Source organism: Antrostomus carolinensis, unplaced genomic scaffold, assembly GCF_000700745.2.
Source record: "Antrostomus carolinensis isolate BGI_N321 unplaced genomic scaffold, ASM70074v2 scaffold31574, whole genome shotgun sequence".
In the NCBI taxonomy this organism is placed as follows: Eukaryota; Metazoa; Chordata; class Aves; order Caprimulgiformes; family Caprimulgidae; genus Antrostomus; species Antrostomus carolinensis.
In genome coordinates, this window is record NW_010311917.1 from 8,073 (window position 1) to 29,963 (window position 21,891).

The window sequence follows — 21,891 nt, forward strand, 5'->3', positions numbered from 1 at the left end:
AATTCTCATGGGAGCCACGTCATGAGGTACGTGGTTGCACACCTATCACAAGAAGTCTTGCAACATTGACTTTCCTGAGCTCAGTGGGAAAGTCTGGATAGTCCCTCCCCCTTCTGCCACAAGAGCAGTCCTCACATTCACAAGTTTCCAAAGCAGGTCTATTGAGTTTCTTCTCAGAGCGAGCCTTTGTCAAACACCTGGAAGGGGGAATCTCACCCCCAGCAACTCAGATTAGTGCCTTCATTTTAATGCTCCAAACCAATCCTGAGATGCTGCTGGGTTTGTGGGCTGTTTTTTGTTGAACCTCTCCCCAACCGCCCCCGGCATTCGCAATTGAAACTGGAATTCAAGGGCCAAATTCAAGCCCAGAGTGAGCAGTAGGACTTGGACCTCAAAACAGAGCTGCACCTGCTGACCCCCAGCCTGAATTTGGTTCATCCAGAGACTACAAGTCAGAAAGGCATGTTTAGAAAGAAGCATGCTAAGGGCTGATGGTGGAACGACCAAATTGTCCCCACCAGTGCAGTGGGGAAGGCTGGACTGAGAAGGAAGAGAAGGATCCATAGAGATGTGAACCAGAATCAGTTGTGTTGAGCCCTGGGGATATCACTACATGTTTAGCTCTTGCAAGACCATTTGCCCAGGGCTTTGGTACCACAGGGTTAGAGTTACATTAACCACAACCACCAGAGAGGAACTGAGGTTTATGACCCCCCCCAAGGTTAGATTTCTGCCAAGTATAAAGGGGAGGGGAAGGAGGGGGGGGTCCTTGGTTCTTTTCCCTTCACTGTGTGACCGAAGGTTTTGCTTTTATTTGTAAACATCTTGAATTACCCGTCGTTTTCCAGTCTTCATCGCGCTGTTGTCAGGCCACTGGAGAGCACAGCATTTTCTGAGCTGGGCTGGGACTGCTCCTTCACCACTGGATCTGCAGGAGACACAGACCAGGCAGGAAGGGGAAACAGCATTTAACAAAGCGGAAGCTCCACCCTGGCGAACCCTTCCAGAGAAACTGCCCTCGAAACCCACAGAGCTGCTCAGGCTTTCACAGAGCAGGAACCCAAAGTTTGCCCTCACGACCCAAGACCCCTCTCCATCCCAGCTGGCCCCAGCTTCTCCACAGACTCACAGAAATAGGGGTGCTCCATTGCCTCTTTGGCGGTCAGCCTCTGTTGATGGTCATACCGCAGGAGCTTGTCCAGGAGGTCTAGGACTTCAGGACTGACCAGGTGTCTGTTCTCGCTGTGGATGAAGTTCTCCCAACGCTTCCGGGAATGCCTGCAAAGGGAGCAGCTGTCACTGACCAGCTCTGACCAGCTCAGCAGCACCCAGAGGTCCTGGGGGAATCACCTGCCACTATCCACTTCTGAGAAGAGACGGTTGTCTCTTCTCAGCTGTCCAAGCTACAGCTCTTTCTTGGACAAGCTACTGCTCATCAAGCACTTGCTGAAGGGGGAAAAAGCCTCTTTGGGTACACAATTGTGTGGATGTCCTGCGCCTGGGAAAGGCACACTACTGCACATTCCCTTCTGTCTACAGGGACTAGACAACAGCATGCAGTGGGCAGGGTGACACCCTTGTGACCAGAAGTGCTCTAGCTTGCCAGCCAGCCTCACAGAAGTGGTCCTCGCTATCCCACCCACCTCTTGTCCTTTTCAGAAATCCCAACAGGGAGATTTTGAACCCCTCAGCCCAGACTTAACTCCAGTGTCTACATCTCTACTTCTAGGATGTCACTGAGCAGGAAAAGGAAGAAACAGAGGATGGCTCATAGATCATGGGAGAGGCAAAAGGAAAGAGCCTGAATTTCAGTGACCTCCCAAGATGACACAAGCAGCCAGATGGGAGGCCTGCAAGCAGCATTGTGACCCAGAAGATCAAAGCAGGCCCTTGCCGAGAGTCCTTCAAGGGGAGGGACATTAGTTTATCTCCCTTTCTGTGTTACAAGGAAAAAAGACAGCATTTCACTTCTCCACTTACTGGCCCAGGATATCATTGAAGTGCGGGTCCAGTTCTATGTGGTATTTCTTGAGATACCCATACAGCTCATCTGTGCCCAGGACCTTTGCGATGCGAACCAGCTGGAACAAGAGGCATGTTGAGAGAGAGCAGAAGGGCTGGCCACCACTCTTTTGCAGAGGCAGAGCTGCCCAAATCTAAGAGCTCTCCTTCTGGAAACACTCCAGATGGAAGGAATATCTCCCATGAAACTTGTTTTTACAACATATGCAGAAAACAAGTCTCCTACACAAGGCAGTGAAATATAATCCCAGATGGCTTAACTAAGCATGTAGGAACATCCTCCCAGCCTGGTGGTCCAATCCCCAGAACCTCCCCACTATACACACAGAGATGAGGCAGTGAGAAACATCTCATGAAATAAGCCAGGTAGCAAAGTCTTTACTTGGTCATAATTGTCCTGGCCATGGAAGAAGGGCTCCTTTCGGAAGATCATGCTTGCCAGCATACAGCCTAAACTCCACATGTCTAAGCTGTAGTCATACATCTGAGGGGAAAAAGGAGAAGCTGTCAGAAAAGGCATGCTCACCACGGCCCGGTTCCCCAACCGCACAGGCAACCTCAGCCTTTTCACTTCACAGCCAGCCTCTTTCCAACCCAGGCGATGCCCTGGCAGGCAAAACCAGACAACCCAAAGGTGGCCAAAGTGCAACCACAAGTGGTATCAGGGGCTAGCAAGGAGGAGGTAGACTCTTACTTGGTAGTCCACAAGGAGCTCCGGTCCTTTGAAGTACCTAGAGGCCACACGAACATTGTATTCCTGAGCTGGATGGTAGAATTCGGCCAGACCCCAGTCTATGAGCCGCAGCTGAACAATGATAAAGAGACACAGAGTCAGAAGCCTCAGTATGAGCCAGTTAGATGAAGCCATGTTGGCCAAACCTCTCAATCCTGTGATGCAAGTGTGGAGCCCAGGATATAGGGAGGTGCTCTGAGGACAGGAGATGCTCTCAGCAGTGCTCTGGTCAGGTTCTTCCCTTCCCCCTATCACCAGCTGGTGGGGGAAAGCCCAGCTGAGAGAGCTCCTCCATCTCCCGAGTCCAAGCACACTGTTACTGCTGCACAACTGGCTCCTTACCAGCACCACCAGCCACAGTGGACAGGTCGTTGCATACTAGGGAAGAGGCAAAAGCCAGCTCTCTTATCCCGCTGTTTAAAGGGGCTGGGCCAAAGGCAGTGTTGATTTTAACTGGGGGCTGAGAGCAGGAAACGAGGTAGGAGGGAAGCCCACCACATCCTGCAAGGTAGACCATCTCCTCCTCCGCAGCAACGGACGACTTGCTGTGTTACTGAAGGACAATGGGTCTACTAAGAGATTTCCCCTTCCTTGTAAGCCTTGCCTCTACAGACACTGCTGATGGACAGGGAGGGAGGGACCTGTGCACCAGCAAGTAATTTGCTGCCGCAAATCCCAGGTCCCTGGGGAGACAGGTACACACCAGCAGCCAGCAAGGCACAAGTACCATGACAGGGTGGGGAAGCTCCCTGCACTGCCCATTTCCATGGTAGTGAGCTGGGTACGAACATTTCTTGCGATCTATGTAGCTCATCCCAGAAGTGAGGAAGCCACTGCAGGATACGCAGGCTGTGCTACAGGAGTAGCTTATGTTCCCTAGGTGAAAACAGCCACGTGTATTTCAGACAAGGCCACCCTTCTTCTGACCAGGGCCTCTGCATCCTACAGCCACACCTCCCCCAGGTTCAACAGCCCAGACCTGCTTCGCCAAGAAACCCAGCGTGGTTGGCTGGGGGGAAGAGCAACCTCCAAGCCAGGGACTCCCACTGTGGTGCTCCCCAGTGGGACTCTGGCCATCTCCTGATGCAGGCACAAATGGAGGGGAACCAGTAACTAAAGGCTAAAGGGGTAAGTAGAGCTGCCCAGGCTACGGGTACAGAGGCAGCAGAGTTTCAAGTTTCCCTGGAAAGCCCCTGCTTGTCAGCCCTGGTGCCACAGTACCTTTTTCTGTTGGTGGTCTATCATGACGTTGTGGGGTTTGACGTCCCTGTGCATGATCCCCATGCTGTGACAGTAATCCAGGGCCTGGCAGACACACACACATACATTAGACACATCCATAACCACAGGCACAGAGTTAACAACATTACAGACAGTTCTCAGCCAGGAGCAAGAGTGCCTCATCCACAAGGTACTGCTGTAACCCTGGCCCAAGAAACTAGCATGTTCAGTTCTTATGCTGCATATGATGAAGTGACAAGCTGGCAACAAGACTGCATTGATCTTGTGTCCTACTGCAGTCACAGGTCCTGGAACCGTGTTCCCCACAGTGTCTTTGAAGAACACAATGCAGAGAGGCGTCCCACCTGGTGACAAACCCAATGCTCCAACCTGGGTAGCCCTGTGCTTCCTAGGTCACGCTCTCTTCCTCTGCAGGGGATGACTCTTACATGCATACAGTTTTACGGCCTTCTAGTGCAGCTTTCCACCTGTCCCAAAATACACTTAAGCCAGAAAGTCACCTCCACCCTGTTCATTTAAGCTAAACCTGCACTTACAAAAGGCAAGTGAGCATGCGAGGGAGAGCGATGCTGCTTAAAGCTTGACGGCAGGAGCACAAATAAGCTCTCCAGCTCCGTGACTTTGCACCGCTTGCCACCCCACGCAGCTGTTCCCTTGAGCAAGGGAGTGAGAATGTTTTCTCATGTCCAAGGGGGAGGGAGATCCATCCATCAACATCTGTCAGATGCTCTGAGATCTCCAGCAGCATGGAAGGAGGGTACAGGCTGCAGTCATTCAATATCCAAGACACCAGTGCCAGGGAAGTAACACTGTCCTTGGGCCTTTGCCGCAGCAGGAAGCACAGGAGGCAACAGCATCCACCACAGCAAGGCCTCACGGAACACCCCTGCAATGACATGTGGCCTTGCAACCAACAGGAGTCACAGCAAACAGTGGTCCTGGGATGTCCAGTACAGGACATCCATAACAGGCTGGACAAACTGCTTCCAGGGTGAAGCTTTCTAGTGTCTTGCTTTGTCCCAAGGCTGGATCATCTAAACCTCATCACCCCTCCCACCTTAATCCTGGGCTGCTTCAGGCCCCCTCCAACCTTCAGTAGGAAGGTCCTTCCCTTGCAGAAAGGTGCAGAGAAGAAAGTCTCCTTCAAGCCCACTAGATCTATTTCAGGAAGTCTCCTGCAGTCACCAAGTCCTGAAGCACAATGGGCTTTACCTAGCCTGTCCCATTCATTACCAGAGGCATGGGACCTGCAAAGTGCCAGCCCACAAGTCCCAAGGCCCTGCTAGGATCTGACACAACCAAGCTGCTGCTCCAGCAGGTCAGCACAGAACAGCCCTGGGATCAGCCCAAACCTGTAGGCTCTCCCTAAGGCCCTGCTGCCTCCTGTGTCCTGCATCCAGAGACCCCAGAGGCAGTGCAGCAGGTAGAGATCTGCCATATGGTTCCGTGAGCATTTCCATGGGGACGTGCAAGCTGGGCTAGTTAAGAGGAAGTATTTAGAGCACTCCTTGCCCTTTGTTAGGGGGGCAGGGAAAGCTTTGGCTGGGACGTCTCAAAGGAAAATACCAGTGTTATATCAACATACAACAGTCAGCATAACCAGAAGCTTCGTTCCCCAAGATGACATTCATGGGGTTCTGTGACCACAGGGCACTGAGCTGGCCAGCCTGTTCTTGGAGGTGTCCTAGATTCCCCACCCAGAGACATGGGGGTCTAAGACCAAGTGGGCAGAAGTCACCTTCTGGGGCTGCATTTGAATACCACAGCAGAAGAAAGCCTGGAGCTGGCAATCCCTCTCTTCTGCTCTCCCTAGCTTGCTAAAGAGTCCCCGGTTCCCCAGCCCTGCAGATGCCTCTCGGTGCTTGTACTGGGTCTAGCTGGGAGGGACCTGCTTTTCCTTACACCAGCCCAACAGTGCTAGATACACAGGGAGACCAAGCACAGCCCCACCTGGCCACTAACAATCACAAATGCTTCACAGGGAAAGAACAGAGAGTCAGAGACTCTTTGGAGGTAACCAAAGGACCCCAGTTTGGTTGTAACACCTCAAAGCAACAAACCAGGTAACCAGATCTCTTCCCAAACCTTCCTGGGTTACAAGACACAGATTCTGCATTGAACACAAGAAATGTAACTGCTTAGTAGCACTGCCCCGTGAGCCCCGCTACTGCCTCTCTCATTCCTGGTCTCACATCCAGACTGTCATATGCAATGCCACTCACCTTCAGCAGCTCATACATATAAAACCGAATATCAAAGTCTGTCAGGATCTGGTACAGTTGCTGAAACAGATTTGGGGGGGGGGAGGGGAGAGAAACAAAAATAAATACTCCAGACTTGGATTAGTTTAGTTTCCTGCACCCCACCTGCCTCCAATCACTGACCCCATTCAGATTCCCTGTGAACGCTGACACTCCCAAGAGCTGTCCTGGCCTCGGACCTGCCAGGGCTACACACCAGGAAACTGAGAAAGGACGCACGAGCTCCCACGAAATGCTACTGGGATCATTCAGACCTGTCACAACTTCTTTCCAGCAGAAGACAGGCAGGCTGTCTGTCAAAGGAGAAGACAGCAAGCCCTTCAAAGCATGCTGGAGTTGGTACAGATGATCTTGACTCTCTGTTCACATGCAAAGTTATCGCGGTGACTTGACAACAGCATTCAGAGCAGGGTGGCTGGGAACATATGGGCAAAGCTCATACTGCTCAGGGTAGGGCAGGGAGAGGAAAACACTAACCTAAAGGAGCATGGGGTGGGGAAGCACAAAGGGTAGAGACAGCCTCCAAGCCATGGAGGCTTCCCTCTATCCCAGCATAAAGGCTAATGCAACCCAAGAGCACAGAAATGCTCATGGGGCCAAGGAGCGCTGCTCAGAATCTCAGGGAAGTGCCGAGTTCATGTTCACCACCCTCCTCTCCTGTGTCCTTCTGTGGCTACTCATATGGAAGTGCTAAAGATCCAGGGTGCACTTCAACCTGCACTGTGCCACCAGAACTGTCACTGGAGAACTCATCATCCTGCTGCTCCCACACCAGGTCACAACTAGCCCCAAACTTATCTTCTGCTCTATATCTGTCACTGGCAGCGGTGCCAGCCTGACCCCATGGGGCTGTGCTCTCATCCAGGGAAAGCAAGGCCAGGGCAGGGCAAGGAAGGACATTCACAGGGCAGCAGTAGGACGAGACCCCTCTGCCATTTCTAACAAACAAGGATCATCTCACAGCTCAGTCAAATCACCGATTGCATCAGCACTGGAGCCAGCTGTCCTCCATGGTCACCACTTGGCAGCTTCAGGAGAAATCCCAGAGCGAGGGATTGAAATTCACATTCCAAGAAAGCAATGCTGGCTCCAGATCCTCTCCAGGCCCACGCTGAGATCCTCAGGATCCTATCCTACTTAGGGCCAGCTCCAAACAGCCCCATCACCCCCAATACTGCTCTGGGAAATCATTTTGACAACATACAAATGTCACTTACACATGCAGAGCTTTAATGGCCTCCAGGACACAACCTGCATTGCGTTCTCAAGAATTGGGATGATCCTAACACTTTGGAGCAATCCACTGAAGCAGACAAGTGAGCAGGGAGCGAAAAAGACATAGCCACAAGCCACAGCAGGGATAGATTTCCTGACTGGGTTGCGCATGGTTCTGGTGCACGACCCAGGGCCAGCAGAGGACAGCTGAGCCCTTCCAGGAGCTTGTTCAAATGGCTTGCTTAGGTAACCAACACTATCAGGGGACAGAGATGCTTAAAACATGTCTTTCTGGGAATCATCACCCTGTTCAACTTCGCCTGGCAACATCAATGCGCCTGGGGATGGAGGAGGGCAGGAGAGGCAGTGGAAGAAGGCTAGACCCCATTTTCCCCATTTCCTGGCTCCTCTGCCTCTTGCTGCCTGTGAGCAGGGAGGGGATGGAAGGGAGGTCACTGATGCCTTTCTTCTCAGGCCCACTTCTGTGATTCATAGCCTTCAGCAGAGGTAGCCGTTGGGCAACCAGCTTTCAACAGACTTCCCTAAAAGAGCTGCCTGTGAAACCCAGCACCTCTGACCCTCTCACTGTGCCAAGGTCAACAGTGTGACAAGCAGCACCGAGGCTCCACTTGCTGTGGGGAGCAGTCCCTGCAGGAGCGTGCTCAGCTCCACTGGCTGCAGTCAGTGGACACAGAAGACTTTGAAGGACAGGGCCAAGGTGTCCACTGCAAGTGGGTCTGGCACAGCAGCTGCCCCAAGAAGGCTCTGACAGTGGGCTCCAAATCCTCTTTGCCCAACCTAGCAGGGGAGAGCAGACACCTCCTTCACAGGTATGCCCCACGGTCTGTTCTTACAGCTGGCTCTCTGGGGTGAAACTATCAGAAACATCACTGTGGGCACCACTCAGACACAGCTCAAACTTCTGCTCAGCTGGATGCCAGCACTCAGGATTGCACAAGGCCTCAGAGACCTGGGCTGGTCTCCTTTCTCCATACTGAGCACAAAGAAAGGCCAAACTCACCCACCAGCAGCCTCCACCCCTCTCCAGCTTTCAGTGCTATTTTGGCACACGTCATGTAACCAATCGTAAACTAATCCCGTTATTGCCCGAGGAGGCAGAGACTTGCTTCCCCTCTCCATGGGGCTGACAGGAGTTAAATGCTTATTCTCCTCCCTTGAGTGAGCGACACAGCTGGCTACATGCAGAAAGCAGCATCTACAAAGCAAGAGGGTGGCTACGAGGAGCTGTCGGAGGAAAGACAGACTGCTTTGGGGTACAGGGCAGGCAGCAGCAAAAGAAAAGGAAACAGCTCCCAAAGCATCCCAGCCTCAGCAGCCATGCAAGGGAGGAGAATCTTTCATGCTTCTGCATCACCTATGCAGGGCAACAACTATTTTTTAAACTAACGTTGGCTGTAAAAGGATAAAACACAGGCACACACTTTCCTGACAACATCTTGGCCTGAAAATTCACCAATGGGCATGCAAAGTGGAAGGTTTGACTCAAGAGCCCTTATCCCGACAACTCCAACAGGTTGAACATCCTGAAGCAACCTTTCATCACTCACCTTTCTTGCCCATCTCCTCTTCTTCAGCTGTGAACCTGCCAGTGTGTTTCAATAACAAAATAGCAAACCCAACCCAGCGCTGCTCCTGCAGACCTGGCTCTGCTCCCTTCTTTACCGAGGGATTTGCCTCTTGGGGACACTGAAAGGCACAGTACCAGGTGTGCTCACAGACTCCACAAAATAAATGACAGCTGATGGTGGCTGAAGGACAAGCATCCCATTTCTAGTTTGAAAGCAATTAGCAAAAGACATTTGATTTCACTGACCATTACTCAGTTGACTGCATGACTCCGCAGTGCAGCCATCAATTAAGGCAGATGACTGTGAGTAGCTCGAGTGCTCACAGATGACAAGTCACACAGCAGGTCTGAAGAGAAACACTAGCCCCGTACACAAGCTGCCATCTTCACACAGCAGAACACGCATTTAGTCTAGTTTCAACTCATCATCCCTGTGAGTACAGAGCCATCACTTTCAGAAGGGACCCAGCCTGGTAATTTAAGAAAATGTAATCAGCTCTAGGGAGGTATCACCTAAGTCTCCTGTTTATACTGTCATTTAAAAATAGCCAAACCGTATGGAATACAAGCTTGTGCTTCTGACCTGGATTCATCCACAGCCATGCCTTAGGCCTCACAGAACTGCAGCTTCTGCCCATGCACACAGAGCCATTTTAATGTGTGCACAGACACGAATAGTGGCCTGTCCATTTGAATGGGCAAAAGGGTGAAAGTATTAACATAAAGCAAGAAACAATAACGTTGAAGGAAAGAAACTGCCAGAAAGGAGACAACTGAGAAGACATCCAAGCTTGCAATCAACTATTGCCAACAGGACAGAGAAAAATGCAATCCTGTAAAGTGGCCTTTGGGGCTGGGCTGTTCAGTCTGGAGAAGAGGAGGCTCCGGGGAGACCTTCTAGCAGCCTCCCAGTACCTGAAGGGGCTCCGGGAAGGCTGGGGAGGGACTTTTGACAAGGGCAGGGAGTGACAGAACAAGGGGTGATGGCTGGAAGAGAGGAGATTTAGATGAGACATTAGGAAGAAATTCTTTGGTGTGAGGGTGGTGAGACAGTGTCCCAGGTTGGCCAGAGAAGCTGTGGCTGCTCCTCCCTGGAAGTGTTGAAGGCCAGGCTGGATGAGGCTTTGAGCAACGTGGTCTAGTGGAAGGTGTCCCTGCTGATGGCAGGGGGGTTGGGACTGGATGAGCTTTAAGGTCCCTTCCAACCCAAACCATTCTGTGATTCTGTGGTCAGCAACAACCTGCTGTACACAAGCTGTCCTGGGAACCCCCCTCAAACACCCTGAAGGTGATTTGCCAGCGAGATGCATGGTACTCATCAGTACTGCTGATCCAGAAGTCAAAGCAGAGATGGGTAGATCAGTAACAGCCACCTCAAAAGAAGAGGTCCCTGTCACCAGATGAGTTCACGTGGGACTTAAGTCCAGCAGAATTTGGCTGCCTGGGTAGATCAGGACTGTGGAACAGAGGAGACAATGAGTAGGTGCTCTCCAGCTGCTTCATGTACAGAGGTATGGGGCAAGCCAACAACTCCAACACAAGTGGTCTCATCTACTCTGTCCACTTTTTGCTTGACAAGGGCACTTCAGAGCAAGGGAAGGAACAGCTTGGGAGCCTCTGTATAGAAGATATCATAGAATCATGGAATGTATTGGGTTGGAAGGGACCTTCAAGTCATCTAGTCCAACCTCCCTGCAGTGACAGGGACATCTTCACTAGAGCAGGTTGCTCAGAGCCCCATCAAGCCTGAACTTGAATATCTTCAGGGATGGGGCCTCCACCACCTCTTTGGGTAACCTGTTCCAATGATCCACCACCCTCATATTGAAGAACTTTTTCTTCATATCCAACCTAAATCTCCCCTTTTCTAGTTTAAAACCATCACCCCTTGTCCTATTGCTACATGCCCTTGTGAACAGTCCCCAGCTTTCTTACAGGCACCTTCAGGTACTGGAAGGGTGCTAGAAGGTCTCCCTGAAGCCTTCTCTTCTCCAGGCTGAACAGCCCCAACTCTCTCTCAGCCTGTCCTCACAGCAGAGCTGCTCCAGCCTTTTGATGATTTTTGTGGCCTCCTCTGGACCCGCTCCAAAAGGTCTTCGTCCTTCTTGTGCTGAGGGCTCCAAAAATGGACACAGTATCCACAGGCATCTGTGAGTAGCAGCAGCTTTGTAATCTGCAAGTTAGCTGTGGCCCCAAGAACCTACCCAAATAAGCAGCAGAGCTCAGGGCAGTGTAGCTCAAATAACCCACACGCCCCATACATAGCTAGTGAAATTCAGGTGACGAATAAGCTCTGACCACAAACAGCCATACGGCGTGCCCTGGGGGATACGCTGCATTCCCAAGACAAGTTATTCCTGCCTTGTACCAATCAGCATCAAAAGCATCAACACCTGTCTTGGACTGGTACAGCTGTGAATCTGGACTTCCTTGAGGAACGAGGTTTTCTCCTAAGAACCTAGAAATGATGGGCTGCAAACTCATCCAATTGTTCCAGAGCTGAGCATTGCTACTTCTGCTGTGGCCAGACCAATGTTGCTTCACTTGCTGCAAGTGCCTGCGACAGCTCTCAGCATGGGTGGGACAGCTGACCTGCCATCTACTCCAAGCCCTCTATTTTTCAGTTAAGAGTCCCTCATGGCCACCAGCCTCAAGTTACTACTAATGCTCCACTTTGTGAATGTATTTCAGTTACTGGTCAATATCTTTAAAGGTAATTTTTTCCTCTAAGGACATGACAGAGTGCTGTAATCATATTTTGACTAGGAGACACACAAAGCAATCCTCAGCAAGCTGCTCTAGCAACCTATTTTATCTCAAGCTGTGTATTAAAAATAAAAATAAATAAATAAATAATAGCTAAATAGAAAGTTAAAAAACTTCCTGGATCAGCCTTATGAAGAGTCCCTGGGTCACCAGGAGAACCACAGGGGCACATTCCCAACATACAACAGCCCAGCTGATGTCATGGCAAGCCCAGGCAAGCCAAGCCTGCTTTCATTAGCCCTGAAAAGTCACCACATAGAACTCCTCTCATGGCTGTTTGCTTGGTGGAAGCAACACTCACCTCCCCACCCAGAGCTGTCAGGGTAAATGCTGCTGCAAGTCACTCTTATTCTAGCCTCTGCAGTAGAATCATAGAATGGTTTGGGTTGGAAGGGACCTTAAAGATCATCTAGTTCCAACCCCCCTGCCATCAGCAGGGACACCTTCCACTAGACCAGGTTGCTCAAAGCCTCATCCAGCCTGGCCGAGAACACTTCCAGGGAGGGGGCATCTACAACTTCCTTGGGCAACCTGTTCCAGTGTCTCACCACCCTCACAGTGAAAAACTTCCTCCTAACGTCTAATCTAAACCTCCCCTCTTTCAGCTTAAAGCCATTTCCCCTTGTTTTGTCTTTAGTTGTCCTTATGAAAAGTCCTTCCCCAGCTTTCTTGTAGGCCCCCTTCAGGTACTGGGAGGCCGCTATAAGATCTCCCTGGAGCCTTCTCTTCTCCAGGCTGAACAGCCCCAACTCTTTCATCAGATTAAATAGCACTAAGAACACACCAGCACCAGCATGGCTGCAGCTCTGGCTATGCACAGGGTCTCACCCAGCAGGATTCAGCTCGCCAGACCAACCCCAGAGGGACAGAAACAACGCGTGCTGCCTTGCAGCGTGCAGGGCTGCAGGTGAGGTGCTCTGTGGCCAGCTGACAAGCTGCCTCCTTTCCACCAGCACCAACCCTGGGCCCTTCTCTGGGTGTTTGGTGCATCTGCTGAAGCTGCATCCTGCAAGGCGTGGACCTACGTAATGCTCCAGCACAGACAGGAAGAAAAAAGCGCTGTCCCGTAACACGGAATGACAGAGATCTCTGCACAGGGCGGGAGGGAACGACTGCTGGCTTTCTAATGGCAACTGCTCAATTAATTCTCCACCACTGACTTAATAACTTAGGGTAAAGATTCACATGGGGGAAGCAAAGATACCATTAAAACAGGCGTAGTTGCTAATTATATATCCCTTCTGTGCATCAGCTTGCTGCTGCCAGACAGCAGCATTTCAGTAGCTGCACACAGACAGAAGGACCCCCATTTTGGGAAGAAGTAATATCATTGGAGCTCCCCAGAAATTGGAAGAGCTGCATTCTCAGGCAAGCAGAAAAGCTCTGAAGATGTATTTGAGACTTCTCAATCCCCTACTACCGGTCCCACCAGCAGTGGGAGACATGCTCTGCAGCCTCTGCCACCCCATAGTCCCCAGGTCTGAAGGATTCCAGCACAAATCGGTGTCACCTGCTCCATCAACTGCGCTGCTGTAAATAGAGCATTGCAGCCCAGTGATTAACTTGGGCTGAATGTATAGCACAGTAGTAATTACTTAATTGAGAGGGGAGTAAGACTATCTAACCTGTTGAACTTCCTCCTCGAAGTCGGAAGGAGATTCAGCACACAAGCTTTTTATTCCTTCTCTTGTAGAGCCTATTTACAGGTGTCTCATTTACATGGGGAAAGGAAGGCAAAACTGACACAGGTGAAAACCCCAAACTTGCCCCACAGCTCCAAGGAGTATCTGCCAACCCAAGATCACAGCACCCTCAACAGAAATGGAAGCCTGCCCCCTCCACACTCAGGTAGACTCACCTTAAAATCTGTGTTATTGATGTACTCAAACACCAGAGCAGGGGTCTTTGACTGCAAGAGAGAGAGAAAGAGAGTCATGGTTTAAAACCCCCTCTTGAACTTTCTTTGCTCCAAGAGACCTGAGAAAGATTTTGCTTCTTGCCAACCCTCCCTGTGGGGAGCAGGCTAGGAACAGGACAGCAAGGGAAACGCAGGCAAGGTCCGCCTATGCCCCATGCAGCAAACACCAACATGGCACTTTGGCCAGTGCTGTTCCTCTTCCTCCCCACGCCACGGAGCAGAGACAGCACTGGGCAAGGCAAAAGGTGTCACCAGGGGCTAAGACCTCGCAGCCCATCGCAAGAGGAAGGTCAGCCAGGACTGCCAACGCAACAGCAACGTCATTTCCTCCCCGTGGCTGCCAGCAGGCTGGGAGTCGCAGACCTCAGCCAGCTGCGAGTCAGAGAAAACTTCCCGGGAATGGGGTAATTGTGGCTATGCAGAAAAAGGATATGACTTCTGGTCACTGGGCAGAACAACCACCAGAAGGATGAAAAGTGCTTAATATCCAATTGCCCTGGCAGACACTTGTGTTCCAGGTGCCAGACAGGAGCTGGAAGGCTACAGGGCTCTGCTTTCTTACAGAACATTTGTAGGGCTACAAAACTTCTCCCCCATCAGCCATGGGGGAGAAGACTCACAGAAGACACAGAAGGGGTGTAAAAGAGTCTGGGGAACATGGAGGAGAACACAAGCCCACACAAACCAGACCACCTCAGGAGACCCTAATGAGCTGGACACTGCTCACCCCTGGCTGGCAGGAAGGCACAGGCAGCACCTGACCGCAGCTGAGAGCAGAAGTGGTGCGGTGGTGCCTGCCCTGCGCCTGCAGCCGGTCAGGAGGCAAACCCACCACACACCCCACGACACACAGGCACCTACCACCGGATCCTTGACAGTGTCAATCAGATTAATGATGTTGGTGCCACCACGCAGATTCTCCAGAATCTTAACCTCGCGTTTTATCTTCTTTTTCTTCACTGGCTTAAATAGACAAAAGAAATGAGAAGTAAGAGTCCTTTCAGAAATTAACACTGATTTCTGCCACCGATTTTGACTGGATCACATCACCTCCCCTTCTCCTCTCTCTGCTCCCACCCTCACAAGGGAACATTTTTAGCTTCAAAGAGACATACACCTTGCAGGAACTAGGATTTCCCTCTCATCAGGCGAAAAACCACTCCAGACAAACATACTGTGACGCCAGTAACTGTGGTTAAGAGTGCCTTGGACTGCCATGTGGAAATCTCAGCACACTCATTCTATGTTATATGTTTAGAGCCACAGAACAAGCATGGTGGCCCTCATAGCTCAGCTTTTGTGTACCAGCACAAACCAGTTTTTTACTCCTTAATCTCAACCCATTTCCAACAAGTACTTTAATCCAATGAAATGATGACCTGAGAGTCTCCAACACCAAGATTTCTACTAAGCTCAGACACTGCTACACCTAACTACGTGCAGGCATCTTTCGCAACCACTCCAAAAGCACAGATCCAACTGCACAGAATGCCATCACATCCATATACCATCATTATTTTTAAAGCCTAGAGAAATTTTAAACAGTTTTTTACTCTTTCCTGAATCTGCAAGTCCTAGGAATTCCCTTCGCAAAGTAAACTTTTCTCTGGTCATCGCCCTGCAGAGAGTGACAAAGAACAGCTGCTCCCAAGGCAGGGGCTGGGAGGCTGGCTTAGCGTTCACACTCTGCTGATCCAGCGGTTCACTTCAACGCAAAGGAATGATCCTTTCTGTAACTTATCTGCTCCCAGGACAACCCTAGCTCTGTGCCTGCTTGAAAGAAAAGGCAGCTTAGAGCAGCTAAGAGGTGAGACTTCTTTAAGGAGTCTTGGTTAGTGACCAGTGTGGGCATCACTGGCTGCAAGTCACCGAGTTCAGCAGCCTTTCATTGCAGAGCTGGCACGTCCCCTCCTGCACACGGGTACTGCTGCAGAGAGCTGCAGAGGCATCCTGCAGGGAGTGGTGAAGCCCCTGCCCTATCTCTGAGCTTTGCTGATGAAAACACTCTTCTCCAGACATTAAGTTTCCTAAAACATTCACCATCCAGCACGGAGTCTGATGTGTGAGGAGGGGAGTAAGGAGGAATGGCAAAGATGTACCAGGAACCTTACCAAAGTGACACACATTTTCAGATGTCTGCGTGAAGGACAAGGAGCCACGAGAGCTCAAGAGCTCATGCTCACCACCTCGCCTCTGCCGCGGCCTCCCACTTTGAGGATGGCTGCAGAATGCCAATGGGGCAACTGACGCTCCCCTTACAGGTGAATCCAAGGCAGTTCTGGTTTCAGAGCCCTCACAGCAATGTACGAGCAGACAGGAGAAGGAACAGAAGTTTTTTATATAGTGGGAAAATATGGCATTTACACAAGTGATAAAATACGCTGTCTTTCTAAGCTCTTCAGGCGGCTGAAATCTTTAGATTCAAATCCTGCCCTTCTCCTCTCCCAATTCAAAAGGCAGGAGGCTAGACTTCCAAGCCAAAAGATGAGAACCTCAGCCCCAAGCAAAGTGCCAAAAATAACACCGATGCCAGCACAGGGAGCGTCAGCACCTCATATAAAGCCACTGTGGAAAACAGCAACAAGGCCACCGCAGCTGTCAGCCAGAACTGGAGTGACTTGGGGCAGGGTTCGCTGGGGAAGGGGCCACCAACATCCCTGGGGCAGTACCCAGACACAGCTGGAGCCAGTGGGACGTTGGACAGACAGGGAGAAGCAGCCAGAGCAGAGGGATAGAAATCAGAAGAAGTGAGGGCTACATTTCTGAACCTGAGAGAAAGATGCTTCATTAGGGACTAATTTAATCTACGTCAGCATGGGGACGGACACCACCCTTGCATTGCCCACACGCACTGATCTTACCAAGAAGGCCAAGATGGAATTAGAGGATGTAATTCCGTTACTCTGCTCGTCCAGCAACGCAGATGCACACACAAACTGTTTTCCAGAGAACTTCAAAGACGGAGCTGAGCCACAGCTGTCCTGAAGCGCTTGCTGAACGGCCTGGCTCCCAACAGACATGCACCACAGCCTCTCTGCCGTGACACCTGCACCTGATCGGGAGCTGAAACCGTGCCTGAACACAGCCAAGAGGCCCGAAAGCCCACTCTGAATTACCTTTGTCTTTGTACTGTAGTTATTTCAATGGCCTTTTGCGTCAGCTAGGTAGGGGAGGATATCCCTCCAAGATTTCCATTTCTCCTTCCCTAGCAGCCACCATGCCCACTGGAGCAGATGTTGTCTTCCAGTCACTTCCACATGTTTCCACCTTTTTCAGGAAGGGAAAACGATGCCCTGAGTCATCTCCACCAGAAATCTACTCCCACTCACTCATTAAAAGACACAATCAGACAGAACCAGCAACTTCTGGAAAAAAGGAAGAGTGTTGGTCTCTTTTCAATGAAAAGCCTGCAGATAATCGCCAACAGCATCACCTCTCACACCATCAAGGGAAGGCACTCCAGCAAATGCTGTCTTACCAAGAGGGAGAGCTAAAAGCCGCTCGCTCGCTGTTTGCACATTTTCCTTCTATGCTGCAGTAGCACAGAGCTCGGGCCAGGCTGTCCACACATGGTTGCAGCACCTCCACGTCAGCTGTGAGCCGGGGCAAGGGCCCTGCAAACCTCTGGGCAGGGTGGGGGTACGGGAAGCCCTGCTCATTGCAGGGTTCTCAGCAGTGAACCGTCAGAGCGCTCTCCCTACCTGCAGCCAGGGATCAGGACAGGGTTTTCCACCACTAGGTAAATAGGGCTGAGGTGGGGAGAAATGCCACGGGCTGAAGCAATGTCAACTTAAGAGGAAAAGCTATTGTCTGGAAGTTTCCTCAGAGAGCAATGCAGGGGAACAGAGGATTTCCCCATTTCAGATTTGCAGGAGAAAAGAGTGGTGATGGCTGGCCTCCACTCCACCCCACCCACCTTTCACCTTACCAGCCAATATGTCACCTCCTACCCAGGCGTTGTCCCACACCATCGCTCCAGCCACAACTGCAAATGCCATCTACTACCCAAGAGCACACCACTGGGGCTCAGTCTTTGCCCAGTAACCAATTCCAAGCCCAGGCTCTTGCATCAGGCAAGTCAAACACCTTGGTGCAAACCGCTCCAGCGCACAGCCAGTACTGCACTGGAGCAGTCACAACCACAGAAAGAAACTCTGCTTACTTCCCTGCTGTCCCCAGACACCAGTACTGCTGAAACCACAGGCAGTCAGCAGCACATCCTCCAAGCACCAGGATTAAGTCTGGGTTGCTACAACTGTCTTTCAGAGTCACCCGATCTGTCTCTCCAAGGATGTTGACTCCAAACACACATGGATTAAATGTGAACTAACTTAAGCTATTATGGCCTCCAGCCATCTGCCTCTCTCAGCAGGGAGAGCTTCTAAAACACCAACCCTTGCAGCCAGAGTGTTTTAACAGTCCTCCTTTAAGGGTATTTTATTAAATCAAGCTATGAAGAGCAGCATTTCAGGTTGTGTTTCCTACATGGCTCAGTTCCCCTCCCCTGGGAGGGGTATTCCCAGCAGAGAACAGAGCAGGCACCTACACAAAATTAACTGCTCTTGAGTTTGATCCGCCTGTTTGCAAGGCAACGGTTTATACAGGTGCAGACTCCAACTCCATCTGCTCTCACGGCAGAGGCATTTCAAAGCTCTCCTCCATGCTGGGATTCTCCAGTGACTAGTATGACTCAAACCCTCACTGCAGCCTTTCCCTCTGAGACAGGCTCCGACAGAGTCCCTCTGCTCTATGGAAACACCTATTTCCATGAAATCTGTAAAAACTTGACAGCTTGGAGACTTCTGTCATATTTGGTTGAAATTGGCCAACCAGTGCAAAAACTACTGGGAGAGAGAAGGGGGAGACAGGCTGACAGACAGCAGGATTGCATAAGGCTCGTTTCCATAGGAAACCAGGCTAAAAGACATGTCTCAGTTTAACCGTGTCTACACTGGGAGGGGTTTAATTACTTCAACTGCAGCAGTACCCTTAGAACAACATGACTGTCTAGCACAAGCCAGTTTTCCAGTTGCCCAGGAAATTGCTTCCTTCCTCAGGAAAACTGGAAGTGAGGTGGCTGGAGATGGTAGAGACAAAACCACAGCTCACGGCTCTACACCATGCTGAGCGCCCAGCGCAGAGGGCCAAGGTGACCTTCAGCTGCAGGAGGATGGTCTCTGATGGACCCAGCAGCTCCCACTCAACTGTCCCCAGCCAGCCACTCTTTGCTGCAGGTTTCCCACCCTATGAGCCAAAAGGATCCCATGAGGGTGCTTCAATCCACTTGAAAGTCAGGCAGAAGAGGCAGCAACAGCATCCAGTGTGACCCCAACTGCCTTTGCCCAAAGATTGGGGAGCGTCATGCGATGCCATCCCTCTGCAGAGGTGAGAAATGGCACGGGATAAGGAGCTGCTTTACAGTCAGGTAGATGCAGAAGAAAACACCTCTTTGTGAACAAGAGATCAGATCCTGGGTCATCTGTGAGATCATGTAAACTTGTAAGCAGGGAAGGAGTCCAGCCACAGCAAACACCAGCCGGGAGAAGATAATTAACATTGTTTGCTAAAATAAACCTTTAAATACAAGGCTGCAACAATCACTTCCTGCCTTGAACGAATAAATGACTGCTTGGTTAATCATCTTTTTTGCTTGGTTTCTAAAGCAAAGGGAGTACACTCTTCTGTCAGCTGCTTCAGTTCCAGCCTTCCCCAACAACCTGGGGACCCACCACTGAATTCAAGCAAAGACAGAAAATAAAATTTTTATCCAAACTTCTCTGCACATTTCCACACTGAGAAAGAAAAGTAGCGACCACGAAGGCATGTGAAATATGAGTTAAATCCAAAGTGCAAAACCATTTTACATTAGACAAAAGCAAGCAGCACACACACACTGCCAGCTGAGGAGCACGTGTGCTGCTCTGAAGGAGTTACAGAAGGTGCTGGGTTTTGCCCAGCAGCTGCTCTGAAAAAGAACTGGGGTTGTCACAGCAGGGGAGAAGGTTTACCAGTCAGAAAATACAAATCCTCGAGAAACTAAACTCATTTATTTCACCATCCAGTAAAGAAAAAGGTCTATTCTTTGCTTACCAAACCCGAATAGTCCATCAATACCATGATGCTTCCAATGAATGAGCAGGGAAATCTCAACACACAACATCCAGGACCAGTCTCCTTATGGTAGACTTGAAACATTTAAAAGCTGCCACTAGAAGCTCATTCATCTCTATCAAGTATTTTTGAAAGGATCACAATAATCAGCCTATAAACCCTGACGCCAATTGCTTAATAGGAAAACTGGCTTCAGAGCAGCAGTGCTTATTTTGCCAGACATCAGCTGGGAAACCAAATAATCACACTCAGAAGAGCTACAAAATCAAGGAGCCCACTTGTGTTAATACTCTGTCGGTTGTTGGCATCTTACAACTTCCATTATGGGAATTCAAACTTTGCTGAGCTGCTCTTGACTTTTAGAAAACAAAGGGGGGAAAAAAAACACCTCCCCTGAAACTAGCAAAGCACTTTTGCTTTTTTTATTGAAGTTCAGTAGAATATACCAGCACATGTTTTGAAGGCAGTGCTGTTCTTTCCTTCAGAACGCCTTTCCTCCTCTCATAGTGCATCCCAAACCAACCTCCCTGGGTCTTCAGGACTGCCCATGATTCATCAAGACTTCTGCAGTCAACTAAAAGGGAGAGGCAGAAGGACCAAGCCCCCTTCCTTACCACCACCATTCCAGGGGATGGGAATCATTCATTCAGGCTCTGCCCTAGGGCACTGTGAGCAGCCGCAGTGCTGTAACTCACCCTCCTCTTCGCAGGAGCCGCATTTTCGCAGCTCACTGGTTCCTTGGTGCTAGAACACCACCACCACCATCACCACCACGAGAGTTATCCGCAGCACAGAATCAGAGAATGGTTTGGGTTGGAAGAGACCTTAAAGCTCATCCATTTCCAACCCCCCTGCCATCAGCTGGGACACCTTCCACTAGACCAGGTTGCTCAAAGCCTCATCCAACCTGGCCTTCAACACTTCCAGGGAGGGGGCATCCACAACTTCCTTGGGCAACCTGTTCCAGTGTCTGACCACCCTCACAGTGAAGAACTTCTTCCTAATATCTAATCTAAACCTGCCCTCTTTCAGCTTAAAGCCATTTCCCCTTGTTTTGTTATTAACTGCCCCCAGGCCTCTGCGAGACAGCGGGAAGCATCTCAGTTGATCTCAGTTCCAAACAAGGCAAGACTCCAGCAGCCAACTGTGCCAAGCTCAGTCTTGGCAACTGGTGTTTAAGAGAAGAGATGTGTGCCCAGCTCTCTTGCAAAAGGGCTCATCTCCAGACTGCCAGAGGAGGAAGTGGGCCAGGGAGAGACGACTCGGTGCATGCAAACGCAGGAGGAGCAAAAGACACAGATAGCTCCCAGGAGCAGGCATTGAATGGCTTTGGTGGAAGGTTTTTTGATGCAATCAAAAACTCCAGCCTGAGGAACCAACCAACATAATCCAATCCTATTTCCCTGTGCAATCCCTTCTGCACATCAGCACGGGAGTCATTCCAGCCCCCATCTAGAACATGCTGATGTATGTGGGCTCTAAAGCTTTTAGAGATGGAAGAAAATCTACCAGGGCCACAGGGCTCCCTCCCCCAAACGGTATCTAGCTAGTAGTGACAATTTGAGTTGAACGCTGGAAGGACCTTGCAGCAGTGCCTGGTATGAGCAGCCACTCTGGAGGGTTCACACAGCCCAAAAGGGGGAACAAGGGAAAACCAAAGCCAAACAAACAAGAATGCACTTGTGAAACCACGTACAGGGTTGAAAGTTCCAGTTCATGGACTCAGCACAGAGGGACAAAAGCCACCAAAGGAGAAAGGGACTATTTCATCACTGCTGCAGAACCTCCATTTCACTGGTCCCTCTCCTTGTAACTGCATTCTTCTCCCAACCTCCGCCTGCACGTTGTGCCTGTGCAGATAGTAACCACGCAAGGAGACAAGACAGTCTATGTGATGGGTTCAATGCTTCACAGGCAAGTAGAGCGGACATGGAGACATGTGCATCAGGAGAGCAGGAGGACACCTGCACAGGGCTGACAGTAGGGATGCTGTCATCTCCACCTTAAGCAGAACCTCAGATCACAGAATGGTGGG

General features: G+C 50.6%; 1 protein-coding gene across 1 annotated transcript in view; it reads right to left on the minus strand.

Annotated features, from left to right (window-relative positions):
* Positions 1–21,891, minus strand: part of LOC104524115 (casein kinase II subunit alpha') — a 27,001-nt gene continuing 5,110 nt past the window's right edge. Inside the window, exons 2-10 of the mRNA XM_010166882.2 lie at positions 14,607–14,708; positions 13,686–13,736; positions 6,220–6,279; positions 3,977–4,060; positions 2,717–2,827; positions 2,405–2,506; positions 1,981–2,081; positions 1,130–1,278; positions 1–928 (exon numbers count right to left, since the gene is read on the minus strand). Of these exons, the coding sequence (XP_010165184.2) occupies positions 852–928; positions 1,130–1,278; positions 1,981–2,081; positions 2,405–2,506; positions 2,717–2,827; positions 3,977–4,060; positions 6,220–6,237 (642 nt within the window). The 5' untranslated portion in view covers positions 6,238–6,279; positions 13,686–13,736; positions 14,607–14,708 and the 3' untranslated portion in view covers positions 1–851. The remainder of the gene's footprint in view (positions 929–1,129; positions 1,279–1,980; positions 2,082–2,404; positions 2,507–2,716; positions 2,828–3,976; positions 4,061–6,219; positions 6,280–13,685; positions 13,737–14,606; positions 14,709–21,891) is intronic.